The 16170-nt window shown below is 43.1% G+C and overlaps 2 protein-coding genes across 2 annotated transcripts; both read right to left on the reverse strand.

Moving 5' to 3' along the window:
* Window positions 1-8938: 8938 nt before the first annotated feature.
* Window positions 8939-10814, reverse strand: LOC135510939 (putative nuclease HARBI1). The gene is made up of 4 exons (XM_064932289.1): window positions 10178-10814; window positions 9993-10108; window positions 9795-9896; window positions 8939-9700 (listed from the first exon to the last, which is right to left on the reverse strand). The coding sequence occupies exons 1-4, from the start codon at window positions 10647-10649 to the stop codon at window positions 9641-9643; spliced, it is 750 nt and encodes a 249-aa protein (XP_064788361.1). The 5' UTR covers window positions 10650-10814; the 3' UTR covers window positions 8939-9640.
* On the reverse strand, window positions 10794-12450 carry LOC135510938 (uncharacterized). The gene is made up of 8 exons (XM_064932288.1): window positions 12250-12450; window positions 11896-11966; window positions 11632-11808; window positions 11486-11541; window positions 11317-11403; window positions 11188-11229; window positions 10946-11119; window positions 10794-10866 (listed from the first exon to the last, which is right to left on the reverse strand). The coding sequence occupies exons 1-8, from the start codon at window positions 12405-12407 to the stop codon at window positions 10831-10833; spliced, it is 801 nt and encodes a 266-aa protein (XP_064788360.1). The 5' UTR covers window positions 12408-12450; the 3' UTR covers window positions 10794-10830.
* Between the last annotated feature and the right edge of the window lie 3720 nt (window positions 12451-16170).

A 16170-nucleotide genomic window follows, 5' to 3' on the forward strand; every position in this document is an offset into this window, starting at 1 on the left:
TCCTTGTTTTTGAAAGGAAAGTACTTTTTTGTCCATTAAAATAACATCAAATTGATCAGAAATACAGTGTAGACATTGTTAATGTTGTAAATGACTGTTGTAGCTGGAAACGGCAGAGTTTTTATGGATTATTTACGTAGGTGTACAGAGGCCCATTATCAGCAACCATCACTCCTGTGTTCCAATGGCACGTTGTGTTAGCTAATCTAAGTTTATCATTTTAATAGGCCAGCATCCTGGAGTCGCCTCTTCACTGATGATGTTGAGACTGGTGCGGGTACTATTTTATAAAGCTACCAGTTGAGGACTTGGAGGCATCTGTTTCTCAAACTGGACACTCTAATGTACTTGTCCTCTTGCTCAGTTGTGCACCGGGGCCTCCCACTCCTCTTTTTATTCTGGTTAAAGCCAGTTTGCACTGTTCTGTGAAGGGAGAATTACACAGCATGGTACAAGATCTTCAGTTTCTTGGCAATTTCTCACATGGAATAGCCTTAATTTCGCAAAACAACGATAGACTGACGAGTTTCAGAAGAAAGGTCTTTGTTTCTGGCCATTTTGAGACTGTAATCGAACCCACAAAGGCCAGTTGTATTGCTTCTTCAATCAGATCAACAGTTGTGCTGTGCTAACAAAATTGCAAAAGGGATTTCTAATGATCAATTAGCCTTTTAAAATTATAAACCTGGATTAGCTAACCCAACGTGCCATTGGAACACAGGAGTGATGGTTGCTGATAATGGACCTCTGTGCGCCTATGTAGATATTCCATTAAAAGTCTGTCGTTTCCAGCTACAATAGTCATTTACAACATTAACAATGTCTACACTGTATTTCTGATCAATTCGATGTTTTAATGGAGAAAAGATGTGCTTTTCTTTCAAAAACAAGGACATTTCTATGTGACCCCAAACTTTTGAACGGCAGTGTATATTACATTGTACATGATGAAGGAGCCACTTTGGATTTAATCCGCAATCTTTTACCTTAATGTTCTGGCATGGCTTAGAATCTGACACTGCATTCTTACATATAACTGCACTCTTAGCAGGGGAACTGTGATGGTAGTGCCAGCCTGGACAGGATCCTGGCTCTCAGCCCACAAGCCCTCACAGACTTCTAAGATACTCTGTCCCAAAGGGGAACTGAACCAAACTAAGAGCAGACAAAGTAAAACAGTTTCTCCAGACACACAGTGTGCAGGATTATAGCCAGTGGACCATTGCTGTATTATTTTGTGTCATGATCACACACCTGGATGATAACCTTTATGCTTCACACACACCCCATTCACACCCTTGATCATAATTCATGAACCAGAACAATGTATGTGTTGTGGTCAAGGGTGTGAATGCTGTGCATGTCCATATAGCACAACAAGGCAGAGGCCTTTACCTAATACCCGGTCTAGTGTAAAGTAGATCTCTGTGGCAATGAAAAGCCTTTAAGTCATTTTGATGGGGATGGAATTCTCTTTATCCCCCACAGTAGCCCCTATCCATGCAATGCTGTTTTTATCAACAGTGCTGTGTTTGTGTTACCAATGATAGCTTCTCCTTTGGGTGTTGTGTTCAGCAGCTGTCCCCATTTCTCGGATCACTGACTGGAGCCTGGCAGAGGGCAGGCGTTACGGAATGTTATTGTGCATATCACTCCCTCTGCTGATTGCGGTTGGGATTACAGTCTCATGTGGTATGTTGTCTGTCCCTGTTTCCTAATGTCCTCCCCGCTCCATATGCTTCCTATTAGAAGAAGTATGGCTGTTATGATTTTCATCTTGAATTTTTTTACAGATTGGTCTATATGCAGTTAGTGCGTCTGACGGAAGTGGCGTCTGACGGAGTGAGAGCAGGTGAAAACGGGACAACAATATTTTGTTATTCGGGGGATCTGCTATGGGTGTGAGGGAGTACGTGGGGTAGCAGAGGAAGGATTTTATCCTGTGGACCAGCATGAGATTGGGGCACTGTGGGTTTGCTGTGATGAACTGTGTAGGGATATACTGAGCCTGTGGGTGGCAGCAATACACCATGTATTTGTGTAGTCTGCCAGAAACTGAAAGGAAGAAGACGAGGAAGAGGATTACTTTCATTGGCTAGTGTTGCAAGTCGTGGTTCCAGCAAAGAGTGTCCATGTAGAGTGATACCAGAGGAGGATGTTGGGAGGAGCTATAGGAAGACTGTAATACATGGACAGAGTTTGATGTGTTTGATACCCTTCCATTGATACCATTCCAGCCATTACAATGAGCCTGTCCTCCTAAAGCTCCTCCCGCCAGCCTCCTCTGATCTATATACTGGTTGCGGTGAAGTTAAGGGGGTAAATCCTGGGTCATGTCCGTATTCTGAAAACGCCGCTTTTCCTTTCTCATTTCTGCCCCTCGAGATGCATAGATCGGGATCTCTTGCATTCACCAGTCCAGCTTTTCCAATGGGGATGACTCATGAAAGGATAGTTATAGTGCATCGTTAATCTACTAGTTTGTTTATTTACTAGTTTGTTTAACCCAGACCTTGGATGTGGGGACTTTAATTTGCACATGGATTGGGTATATAGCTACCATGTGTTTTGTCCTCCTATAGCCAGTAGTTCTTCTGACAGTGGATCCATGGCAGCTGTCGGGGCATGGGGATTCTCCCAGCCTGATAACCACTGGACGAGATGCTACGGACAATGTAGAGGATGCCATGGCAGGTTGGCATGAGTTGGAGTGGGTGACCCACCGACCACAGTTAAGCAAAGCAGCATGTCTATTTAAAAAAAGAAGAAGGAAAAAAAACAAAAAAACATCAACATTTTACTAATTTATCTGACACTTATTCAGAGCGACTTACAGTTAAGTGCATTCATATAGCCAGGTAAGACAACCACATATCTCAGTCATAGTAAGTACATTTTTCCTCTATGAAGTAGCTATCAGCAAAGTCAGAGGTAGTAAGAGGGACAAGAGTCAAGTGCGAGTGGGCACAAGCGGGGAGCCCAGCCAACAGCAAGTTGCAGGAGTCCAGACAGAAATTGACAAGTGCCTGGATTTGGACCTGCGGCACTTCCAGTGAGGTAGTGTCTTACTCTACAGGTGTTGTAGAACATAAACCTGCAGGAGCCTGTCACTTCTTTGATGTTTGCAAAGAGCGATAGAGTGTTGTCCAGGGTCACGCCAAGGTTCTTTGCACTCTGGGAGGGGACACCGTGAAGTTATCAACTGTGATGGAGAGGTCCTTGAGCAGGCGGGCCTTCTTCGGGAGGAAGGGCAGCTCCGTCTTGTAAAGGTTGAGCTTGAGGGCCAACATCTAAGCCCCAGATATCTACTAAGCACACAGAGAGATGCGTGTCCCCACCTGGGTGTCAGAAGGGGGTAAGGAGAAAAGTAGTTGAGTTGTCATCCGCGTATCAATGACAGGAGAGACAGTGTGAGGATATGACGGAGGCGAGTGACTTGGTGTATAGAGAGAAGAGGAGAGGGCCTAGAACTGAGCCCTGGGAGACACCAGACGTGAGAGTATGTGGTGCAGACACAAATCCTCTCCACGTCACCTGGTAGGATGGGCCTGCCAGGTAGGATTCAATCCTAAAGTGTGCAGAGCCTGAGACACCAAGCCCTGAGGGGGTGAAGAGAAGGATCTGATGGTTCATGGTGTTGAAGGCAGTGGATAGATCTAGGAGGAAGTGAACAGAGGAGAGAGAGTCAGCTATGGCAGTGTGGAGAGCCTCCTTGACACAGAGAAGAGCTGTCTCGGTTGAGTGACCCGTCTAGCTAGATGCCTGACTTGTTAGAGCCAAGAAGATGGTTCTGAGAAAGATAGCGAGAGAGTTGGTCAGAGACAGCACACTCAAGTGCTTTGGAAAGAAAAGAAAGAAGGGAGTTTTAGTAGTTTTTGACATCAGCAGGGACGAGTGTTGGTTTCTTGAGGAGGGGGGCGACTCAGGCCATTTTGAAGTCAGAGGGGACGCCGCCAGTGGTCAGGGATGAGTTGATGAGGTAAGTGAGGAATGGGAGAAGGTCTAGAGAGATGGTCTGAAAAGGGAGGAGGGGATGGGGTCGAGTGGGCAGGTTGTTGAGCGACCTCACTAGTCGCAGGATTTCATCTGGAGAGAGAGGGGAGAAAGAGGTTAAGGCGTAAGGTAGTTCTGTGTGAGTGGGACCAGTGGATTCAATAGGCTGAGTGAATGAGGAGCGGATGTCGTCAACCTTAATTTCAAAGTGGTAGACAAAGTTGTCTGCAGAGAGGGAGAAGGGAGGGGAGGAGGACTAAGGAGAGAGGAGAAGGTGGAAAATAGTTTCCTAGGGTTAGAGGCAGAAGCGTGAAATTTAGAGTGATAGAAAATGGCTTCAGGAGTAGATACAGAGGAAGATAAGAGAGACAGGAAAGGGGAGAAAGGATGATAGGTCCTCCGGAAGTTTAGTTTTCTCCAATTTTTACCTGTTCTGTAAGCTCTAAATAAGTCACTCAGCCATGGAGCAGGAGGGGAGTGTGGAGCCAGCCAGGAGGAAAGGGGACAGTGAGAGTCATAGGATGCGGAAAAGGAGGATAGTAGGGTCTAAGAAGCAGAATCAGGAGACAGGTCAGAGAACGATTCAGCAGAAAGGGAGAGATGATAGGATAGAAGAGGAGAGAGTAGTGGGAGAAAGAGAGCGGAGATTACGACTGTGCATAACCATTTGGGGAGGGGCGAACAGCCTCTAATAAAGTTGAGGTCAAGCATATTGCCTGCCTTGTGAGTGTGAGGGGACTGGGAAAGGTCAAAAGAGGCAAGAAGGGGAAATAAAGAGTAAGAAAGAAATTACTCAAAGGCGGATGACGGGAGGTTGAAGTCGCCCAGCACAGAGAGCGGTGAGTCATCGTAGGAAATTAGCTTATCAAGGTGTCAAGCTCATTGAGGAACTCTCTATGGTGGGCGATAGATGACAACAATGTTAAGCTTGAGTCAACAAGTGACAGTGACAGCATGGAATTCAAATGAGGAGATGGACAGGTGAGTGAGGGAGAAGAAAGAAAAATCTCCATGAGCAGCCCTGTGCCACCACCGCGAAGAACAGGTGCTCTCGGACTATGAGAAAGGTTGTCAGATAAGGTTGTCAGATAAAGAGAGAGCAGTTGGAGTAGCAGTGTTCCCTGGGTTGATACATGTCTCTGTCAGGGCCAGAAAGTCTAAGGACTGAAGGGCAGCATAGGCTGAGAAGAACTTAGCATTCTTGACCGCAGATCGGCAGTTCCAAGCATTGCTGGAGACCAGGAATTACGTGCGCAGGATAACACTAAATTAGAAGGGTTGCAGCCAAGGGGTGGGGAGTGTCTGTAAGGCAGACAGGGAGAGGGGCGAGCTGGGTTAAAAAAACAACAACATATAGTTGCAAAAGATACAAAAGAGCTAAATTAGATCCTCTGAAAATAACTAGGTAAGATACTCAAGTGAGAGAGTGGTGTGGAGCTTTACTCTCTTTCCTTCCTTGAATAACTCAGCAGAACCATCTTTGTTTCGGTGGCGGTCTTAGTTTTGACGACGAGACCGCCGATGATACTGATTAACAAAACCACAACAGTCACAAATTGCCCTGCCCCTTAATCCTGGTTGATGTGACAACAATCATCTGCAAGTTATGAGCAGTCAGCAGTTCACACACCAATTAGACTCCTGGGAAGACAGGCAGCATTTAATGTAGATGGTCCTAGCTAGCAAAAAGACAGTGCTAGACAACAACAGATTAAGGCAAAAAAAATCCTCTAGCTATAGAATGAAGCATAATGATATTCTTGTGTTTCTTCCAGAGGTTGAAGATGACCCAGAGACATTGGCATCACATTGTGGGGAGGGGATGATTCCCTAACAGTGGGGGAGTGTGATGCTGCCATCATGGAGGGCATCGCCGGCAGGTTTGGGGCAGTCACAGCGCTACGATGGTGAGAGAACTAACTGCTGAAACCACTGCCATGGGAAAGAGATATCTTTGAAAATAAATACTCATAGGGAAACCCACTGATAAATGTATTGTCTGTAAATAAATGTATTTATAATACAATACAATAAATGTATTGTCTGAAACTATGATTTCCAGCATTGGGGCTCCGGTGCGGGAGGCTTGTAGGGTGATGGACAGGAGCCCCCACAGTCTGCTGGTTGGGGACGGAGCAGCAGCTTTCGCCAGGGAGCAAGGCTTTACTATAGAGTCCAATGACAACATGCTGAGTGCAGTCAGCCAAGGATTACTAGGTACCAATACTCCATGGGGGAAAATGGCATGGCTAACTATTTTAAATATAAGTGACAGATATTGGTAAACTAAAATTAGAACTCATACTTGCAGGACTTGCTGGAACAGAAGCAAAGTGTCAGTGGACATGACACACTTGGTGAGAACTGAAACTTGCTTTTGAAATGTTTTGTTTATCATGATCTTCCTGCTCATTGTAGAACATTGAGTGACAGTAAAACACGTAGCTATCAGAGGGGTTAAATGCGGAAGACACATTTCAGTTGAATGCATTCAGTTGTACAACTGACTAAGTACCCCCCCTTTCCCTTCCCTTTTTTGTAACATAACTGAAAACGACTGATAAAATGCCTGCTACTTGTGCAGTAAATTGTTTGTTCCTCTAAGGGGAGACGTAATCCATACAATCACATTAGTCTGGGTTGTCTATTATATAATTTATGAGTCCCTGACCCGACACCAACTGTTTTGATCTGGAATCACCTTATAATAGTCTTGATTCCCCCATCTTCAATATGAATGTTTCTCATCTTGGTTATATAACCCCAATTTCCCTTCTTTATCCCATAATTTTGATTACTGACAATTCCTGCAGGGCCTGCTGGTACAGTACAATACATCTGTGGACCCAGGTCTAAAAGTACAGTTGAAGTATTTAGTAGTTCACGTCTAACACCTTCTCATCTTCCCGTTCTCAACAGGACTTACAGTGACAGTTAGACAACATGGGGAACATAACTGTTGGTGAGGAAATTGGTGTCTTCTGTTTTTTTGCTAAGCTCTTTCTTCCTTATTATATAAGGGTGTTTTCACATATAGCCCTCTTTAAAGGAACCAATATCAGCCCTTTTTAAAGGAACCAATATCAGTCCTCTTTAAAGTGAACTCTGGGGTAAAAATAAAAAAAAAAGCTAATGAACCCAGTTCTCTTTGTGGTCACACTGCCTTTGCCTTTGAAAGGAGACCTCAACTATTTTTGCCAGTTCACTTCAACTACTTTGTGGACTGTGTTCTCTTTGCATTCATATTGCTATGTTTAGAAGGTAACCAATATATTTTTCCAACATGCACTCTGGGTTTTTACAAAGTGCAGGACAAGCCATTAAATTACAATGCGTTATCAGACAGCTAGATACACCTACTTACATTTTGGAAGCTAATAGATTGCATTGAGTTAAAATATGACACATAATAATTGTAATGAGAAGATACTATTAACATATACATTTGATTGGTAACAGAATAAATAGCATTAGAATAACTGCAGAATAAATCATGCCGTAATTGGGGCTAGCGCCCCTTGAAGCTCTCTTAGCCTATAGATCATATATTGCAAATAAATAATCTGAACTAATAACTCCATACATTTTGGAATTTCTGTGCGTCCTTGACAATCGCTAATCAATTTCCAAAAGCAGCACACGTTTTTTTTTCTCGCAAACCGGCACATCGTCATATTCTCTTTTTTTGTGGCACCAATGTGAGGGTGCCTGTCCTCACCAATGGAGGTGCCACGAACCTCCTGTGGTGAAAACACCCTAAAAGACATTCATTGACTATTTATTTTCTGAATTTAGAGATACTTCCATAGTAGCTACAGTATTAGTTCGGGTTGTAATATTATCATTCAGTGGATTTGCTCTTGTCCAATTTTCCAGTTGTTTTTACATCAGGTGCCCCCTTCAAACCACCAGGGAGGGTGGAAGACTCCCCTATCGGGCTGTCGCTTATACACTGAACACATGGCAAGTTTACAGCTACCAAAATGAACTCAATCAAAGAACTGCACACACTGATGAACTTTTTCTCCTCAATGTTTTAGTAGCTTTTCTGAAAAGTTGTGTTATGTTGTAAGGGTTTTCCTCTGGTGAAGGAGAAGCGGACCAAAATGCAGCGTGGTGGTTATTCATGTTCTTTAATAAAGGAACTCGACATGAAATAACTAACAAAACAATAAGTGTGCGAAAACCTAAACAGGGGCCTGTTGCACAAAACTAGGATAAGGGATTTGTTGCACAAAACTAGGATAAGGGATTAAGCCAGGATATCTTGGTGATCCTGGCTCAATTGATCCGTAATCCGGTTGCACTAAAGATGGATAGGGGGCAGGAGGATATGTTATGGTATAAATTACCATGGAGATTTATTCTGTGGAGCTAGCCTGCTCCAGACCAGGCTAAATTCCAGGATCTATTTAATCTCATCCCTAATGTCAGTCAGCAGTCACCACAAATGGAAACCAATAGTTATTTCACTGCTCGCTATACATTGTTATCACATATAACTAGACCCACTGTTATTATTTAAACGTTTGTGATCATTAATTTCAATGATTTTGGATAAAAAATGATTTTTAGATGATGTTGCTATCATTAGATAATTTACAGTTTCCCATAGACTATAAGGCTATATATAAAATGATAGAATATTAGGGCCACAGAGGGAAAAAAACACAAGTCATAATATTGTAACCAGTTGTTTTAAAGGAGGACAGTTGTTAAAATGACAGATGTGGGGCATTTCGTGAAATTGTACTTCAGTATGGTTTCATAAACAAAGACATGCTGATGTGCCAGAATATTAAGTATCACATTGTCATAAGTATCAAAACTGTAAAAACAATATGTAGCTTTTCTGCAGAAAGAACCAGCCTCATAAATGTATGACTTTATCCTTTTTCTTCAGTGTGGCCCTAGTACTCTGTCATAAACAAATACACATTCCATATGAATATAAAAACACAATGTGTAACATTATGTTCCTTTATTGAATAAGGACAAAACAAAGCAGGTAAACCATCAGCTCCTTTCGAAACTGAAGTCAGTGACTCTACAAGATGGAAAGCACAGAATCCAAGCATATTATACATACACATTCAAAGGTCTGTATATAACACACCCTGCATGTCTGCACACTAAAATAAATGCAGGACAAATCCATACACATCAACTGAACAGACAAATGAATGGATGCAGTAGCCTCCCTGCAGCCTTGTATTACACACAGTATACCGCACAAACGTCATAAGAGGCCAAATTCATCAAAAAACGAACCCAAAAAAACCCAAATTCCTCTGCCACCGCAGGACATATTTAACCAAAATTGAAAGCACACATACTAACTAAAATAATTCAACACATATTGGTCCCTCAGCAGCCGACCACTGTCGTCATCAGGGAAGATTGCCGGATTGTCCCAGTCCATGGCTGGTGGCACTCTGGGCTCCCTCTCCTTCCTCAGGCAGGCCACATTGTGGAGGACAGCACAAGCCACAGTAATATCACATGCCCTAACAGGGCTGACCCTTAATTTGTGAAGGCAGTGAAAGCGTGCCTTCAGGAGGCCAAAGGTCATTTCAACTCTGGCCCTGGTCCTGGCATGGGCATGGTTGTAGGCCTGCTGTGCTTCCTGGGGGGTCTGTGAAAGGTGTCAGGAGAAAAGGCTGGCAGCCATACCCCCTGTCTCCCAGCAACACACCAGAGAATTCACCTGTCAACACAAAATCTCATCATTACTACCTCATAAACACAGTGATATTCTTGACACAGCCATGATGGTTATAAATAGGGGTTGTGTGGCTTACCTTGTGATAGATTTCAGAGGCCCGAAAGATTCTGGAGTCATGGACTGAGCCAGGCCATTTTGCCACAACATTGCTGATCACACAGTCAGCATTGCAGACCATCTGAAATCATAAGATGAGGAATATTACACCAATCAATGCACATCACTGGCAATGCAGAGTGTTCGTCAATGGACAATATCAAAAAGTTATGTTCACCTGAACATTAATGCTGTGAAAGGATTTCCTATTCACAAAATCGGCCTCATGGGCACCTGAGGGGGCTTTTATCCTTATGTGTGTGCAGTCCACTGCACCAATGACATTGGGGAAACCTGTCACACAAAGGAATGAGTATCCTACTATGTGTTAACAGTTGTCCTGTAATTTGTAGATCCTCTTACCTGCAATCCTATAGAACTCCTCTTTGATGTCACAGAGTCTTCTGTGGCCAGGGAAGGAGCTGAAGACATCTGCTAATGCTTTGATAGCCAGACACACACTCCTTATTGTGTGGCAAATTGTGGCCTTGTTCAGCTGTTCTGCATCCCCCACTGAGTACAGGAAGGCTCCACTAGCAAAAAAGCGCAAGGCCACACAAACCATTTGCTCCACACTCAGTGCATGGCTCCGTGCAGTGCGGTGCTTAATCCTGGGACCCAGTAGTCTACATAGATACCTGATGCCATCTGCAGAAAACCTGTATCTTTCATATAGATGGTCGTCAGGGAAGGCCAGTGGGTCCAACCGGTCCCTGAAGACCCTTTCTCGCCTGAAGGCTCTCCTCAGCACAAGTGCTTCTTCATCCACCACATCTCGCACGAATGGGCATGCCATTGTCAGAGCAGAAAGGAACACACAATTTTGGGCCTTCATATAGGCTAGTGGCCACACCTGGTGCTGGGGGGGTGGGCAAAAGAGGGCGATGCCTTATAACGATGACTTGGTTGTACTGATTGCTGGGAAAATAAAAAAAACCTTAGAAAGATGCCACCGTCCTGTGTGCTCACAATAAGAGCTCATATGTCATGGCTCACTTGACTTTACGAGAATATACCTAATTTTTATTTTGAGCTGTGTCATCTTCTTGGAGCTGGGGGAGGAAAGAAAAATAATGATTAATACATTTGTGTTACAGTTAGCATACAGTGTACATTGAAGGCATATCTCACCTCCCTCTCAAGTTTTTTTATTTCAAGGTCCAGTTTCCTAATTGTCCTCTTTTTTATTTTGGACTCCAGTGCAAGATTTTCCATCTTTTTCTTCTTGTACTGAATGTCTATGTCTGCCAGTTCTATTTGGCGCCGGAGGTGGTTGCCATACAACTTTCTGATAGCTTGTGAGCTCTGTGAACACAATACAATTAGCACAGCTGGAATTTGGCAGGATGTGGTGTCCTTTTATTAATACGCACTATGTTGCCAGGCTGGTTTTCCCACTGTATAGCATCTGGGTCCTGTAAAATAAATTAGATTTTTTGATTTTGATGAGGACTCCTCACCATTGTAGAGTAAATAGTACTTTCACAGTCTTAACATGATACCTCATGCCTTCTGGAATCCAGAGAGATGGTCTCCTCCTCATCATCGTCTCCATCATGTGCTGTTGCTGCTGCACTGGGGCCTTCACCCTATCACATTTAATCGGATTCATATTGAAGCTAGTAGACAAGACATGCCAGGCCTACAGTATGCCTTTGATGGAGTACTCACTGGATCAGCATCGTCTGGTGCTTGTGGCTCTAACAGGAACACAGTGCTGCCAGACACTGCAAGGCAATAGGTAAACCAAAGTCAGACAGTCCAAATTGATTCAATATGAATGTGGTTGTATCCCATGTAGAGATGGAAGGACATACCTTGAATGAAGCGGGTGGCATCTTGGGAGGAACCTATGCGCGTCTCTTTCCCCCCAGGGATCCCCTCTAAGACGGGCCTGCCTTTATTTAGCTCCAAGGCCATGTCCTCTGCTGGGGTAAGGTCAGCCTTTGGTGACCCACCACCCGTGCCTTGTCTGTGGGTATTCTTTTTCACTGCTAAAACAGTACAGACAATGTGTGAGCAGGCACCTTCTGGGTACAATATATGCTTGTGCTTTGTTAAATATTAGTCAGGGACCATACCATTCTGCAGAATGTTCTTGTATTTGATTTTGACCTGCTGCCATGTCCGTTTTGGCCCGTTCATGTTTAATCTACACACACACACACACACATTTAATGGAGTCACACTGCAAAAAATTACTTGGTATTTTTGTCTTGTTTTCAGTAAAAATATCAAAAAATTTATCATAGCTTTATACAGTGTGATGGAGTTACTTTACACAATTTCACTCATATCTGCAGTGCATTTCAATTAAAAATTTAACCGTTTCATAATTACAGTACAACTGCATTTTTGGAGATGTGAATTAAATATTTGAATTGTAATTGTGATGTTTCAGCGGAGCGGTGAGTGTGTAATTGTGCACTACTTACGCATTCAGGCGGTCTGCAATACTTTGCCACGCTTTTTCTCTTTGCTTTATCACTGTGGCGGTGTTGCCTTTCTTCTTAATTATATCTTTTACCTCCTCGTATGCCTCCATGAGGATTTGTGCTTCCGACGGGGAAAAGTACGCGGCTCTAGTTGCCATGGTAAATCAGTTAATCTGTGATCTGTGGCGGGGTCTATTTGAGTGAGCCGTGAGCGCGCACCTATCCAGGATTGGTTTCACCTGGCTTAATGAATCCGTGTCTGCTCATCCTGGCTTGGTCTTTGTGCAACCAATTAAGCCTGGACGCACATGTTTTGGCTTCATTGAGCTCAGCTGGGTCATTTATCCCGGATGTCTTAATTCTACTTTTGTGCAACAGGCCCCAGTCCTATCTGGTGAAAACACAGAAACAGGAACAATCACCCACCAACACACAGTGAAACCCAGGCTACCTAAATATGGTTCCCAATCAGAGACAATGACTAACACCTGCCTCTGATTCAGAACCATATCAGGCCAGACATAGAAATAGACAAACAAGACATCCAACATAGAATGCCCACTCAGATCACACCCTGACCAACCAAAACATAGAAACATACAAAGCAAACTATGGTCAGGGTGTGACATATGTGACATACTACATAATTCATTCATGTTACTGTATGTTTATTAATCCTACAAAGACTGAAGGTGTATGTAAAGTTTGAATACATTATTGTAATGTTCATGTAAACATTCTATTTAAACCAGTTCAATATTCAATGGACAAGTGGGGCAAGAAAAGTGAATGTAGAATTGTTGGGAGGAAGGGGCAAATCATTTTGGCCTTATTCCAACAACCTAGAAACAATCTCTCTTTGACCAGGATACTATCGTCTTTTCACACAACCATGTCTCCGTTTCAGTAAGCTTGAGAGAAACTTATTCATAGACAATTCACCACACTCCACAGTTTAGCATCTTATGATCAATAAGAAAACACAAGAGCAAAGGAAGCGCATGTTGAATTGAAAGAGATGTGAGTATGAAAACAGACTTGTTGTTTTTCATGTGGGGGCCACTGCAGATACAGTATGTGAACTACCCTACCGGTCAAAAGTTTTAGAACACCTACTCATTCAAGGGTTTTTCTTTATTTTTTACTATTTCTACATTGTAGAATAATAGTGAAGACATAAAAACTATGAAATAACACATATTGAATCATGTAGTAACCAACCAAGTTTGAGATTGTTCAAATAGCCACACTTTGCCTTGATGACAGATTTGCACACTCTTCGCATTCTCTCAACCAGCTTCTCCTGGAATGTTTTTCCAACAGTCTTGAAGGAGTTTTTTTAATTTGTTTAACACTTTTTTGATTACTACATTATTCCATATGCATTATTTCATAGTTTTGATGTCTTCACTATTATTCTACAATGTAGAAAATAGTCATAATAAAGCAAAACCCTTAGTCTCCCAGTCCCTGCCACTGAAAAACATCCCCACAGCATGATGCTGCCACCACCATGCATCACCGTGGGGATTGTGTCAGGTTTCCTCCAGGCGTGAGGCTTGGCATTCAGGCCAAAGAGTTCAATCTTGGTTTCATCAGACCAGAGAATCTTGTTTCTCATGGTCTGAGAGTCCTTTAGGTGCCTTTTGGCAAACTCCAAGCGGGTTGTCATGTGTCTTTTACTGAGGAGTGGCTTCCTTCTGGCCACTCTACCATAAAGGCCTGATTGGTGGAGTGCTGCAGAGATGGTTGTCCTGCTGGAAGGTTCTCCCATCTCCACAGAGGAACTCTGGAGCTCTGTCAGAGTGACCATTGGGTTCTTGGCCACCTCTGTGACCAAGGCCCTTCTTACCCGATTGCTCAGTTTGGCTGGGCGGACAGCTCTAGGAAGAGTCTTGGTGCTTCCAAACTTCTTCCATTTAAGAATTATAGAGACCACTTGCGCTATAAACGCAACAAAGTCCACCTTCTTCTACATGGCATTCACTGCATACTGTGGGACAACCACTTCCATCTCCTCTCTACTCAGTCCTTCAGCTATTTTCACTGCCTTCACATAGGAGACCCGGCTGGATTGCCCAGATCCTAGCTACTGTGACCTCCATCATCCGCATATCTCACGGACTCAAGTTTTACATAAGTTGGGAGAACGACTTCCTTCTGTCTATCATGCAATTCAATCGACGTGCGTCTACCACTCCTGGAATGTTATCCCTAAACCACACAGCCGCTATGTCCAACAAAACACCAGAGATGACACCTTTAACCGGTGCCCTCCTCTAAAAGTCATAGCTTTCCACATCATGCGTCGACATCTTATTGAGCCACAGAGCTTTCTCCTTTTGTGCTGTTGACTCACATGAAATCAGCATCATACTGCTCCTGGTTACTCAAACTGATTCCCCTTTACCCAATTCATCCTTCAACATCTTTTAGACCGCAAACGGGTCACCCAACATCCTTGCTCGTGAATCGCACTCTAACCATAAACTGCAGTTAATTTCCAACTTAAGCCCTTTTCACTCCACTCTTCTTCACCATCGTCCACTCATTCTCACCAACTGTACTCGTGCCAAGACAATCACACAATACTTCCGGTCCACCATTGCTCCTCCAGTCATCCCCTGGGACTCCCTCGCTCTTTGCTGTTAAAGATGCAGGAGAGTTTGTGTTCTCGAAGTAGCAACCATATTGTTCTCATTCCAGCACAGCTGTTGCTTCACCAACTTTTTCTCCATTTCCTCCATTTCATCTGCACTACTTGCAGCCATTTCCCTTCCTGGTCATGTCCTGACATGCATTGTCATCTGTGGGACCTTATATAGACAGGTGTGTCCCTTTCCAAATCTTGTCCAATCAATTTTAACACAGGTGGACTCCTATCAAGTTGTAGAAACATCTCAAGGACGATCAATGGAAACAGGATGCACCTGAGCTCAATTTCGAGTCTCATTGCAAATGGTCTGAATACTTGTGTAATACATTTGCAATTTGCAATAAATTTGCTAAACCTGTTTTCACGTTGTCATTATGGGGTATTGTGTGTAGAGTGATGAGGAACATTTTTTATTTAATCAATTTTATAATAAGGCTGTAACGTAACAATATGTGGAAAAGTCAAGGGGTCTGAATACCTTCCCGAATGCACTGTAGATACATTAAATTGGAAACAAACCAGCGTGGGTCTTTCTGTATCATTGACTCCCTAACACTAGATTGAAACCTGTCCTCTGTCCTTTTCAATGGAGTTTCCCTACACATTCTTGAACCAGGGGAATTATTCTTTGGAAACAAGTAATCAGCTTCCACATTCCAAAGTAACAGAGGGCACAGAACAATGTGACACACATGTACTGTGAAAGAAAGGGTGTCATTATTATCAGTGATTTCTTGAATTGTATCGATATTGTCAGTAATAGATAATACAACTATTGTACGTTTACAATATATAAGGGTCTAATAGTGCTGTCTGAAAATATATTTTGAAGTAGGCCTACACACAGGTGGTACAAATGGTATGTAGCAGACACTTTTTTTTCTCCCCAATCTGTGGTATGGACTTTTCTAGCTTTAGCCTGTGAAATGTTGAACTCTTTTCACATGCACGGTTTATGTTATGGACTAACTGTGACTGGCATAATCATAACTACTTACATGCGTCCTCGCTCATCTCAAAATCCATTGGATGAGAAAGCCAAATGTCACGCCCTTCTGACCTTCTCCTCCAATAGCTTTTGAGAAGGATGCGAGGAGCTAACCTTTGATGATATCTGATGTGGCTGATCAATTAATTTCATGAGGGAACTGGACTGTGCCTTCGGTTAATTTTGCCATCCTTACATTGTATCCCCCCAGTGGTGGTTGTTGTCGTCCTTATTAATGTACTCATTCATAACATTATCATGGTCTTACATTATGAGA

This window comes from Oncorhynchus masou, chromosome 23 (assembly GCF_036934945.1).
Source record: "Oncorhynchus masou masou isolate Uvic2021 chromosome 23, UVic_Omas_1.1, whole genome shotgun sequence".
NCBI classification, from domain to species: Eukaryota; Metazoa; Chordata; class Actinopteri; order Salmoniformes; family Salmonidae; genus Oncorhynchus; species Oncorhynchus masou.

Coding starts and splice junctions, on each gene's coding strand:
- LOC135510939 (XM_064932289.1), bottom strand. CDS start 10,649: ATGAAGGCCCAAAATTGTGTGTTCCTTTCTGCTCTGACAATGGCATGC. Junction 10,109..10,177: donor GGAGTTCTATAGGATTGCAG/GTAAGAGGATCT, acceptor TTTGTGTGACAG/GTTTCCCCAATGTCATTGGT. Junction 9,701..9,794: donor CCTCTGAAATCTATCACAAG/GTAAGCCACACA, acceptor TTGTGTTGACAG/GTGAATTCTCTGGTGTGTTG.
- LOC135510938 (XM_064932288.1), bottom strand. CDS start 12,407: ATGGCAACTAGAGCCGCGTACTTTTCCCCGTCGGAAGCACAAATCCTC. Junction 11,967..12,249: donor ATTGCAGACCGCCTGAATGC/GTAAGTAGTGCA, acceptor GTGTGTGTGTAG/ATTAAACATGAACGGGCCAA. Junction 11,120..11,187: donor AAAACCAGCCTGGCAACATA/GTGCGTATTAAT, acceptor TTGTGTTCACAG/AGCTCACAAGCTATCAGAAA.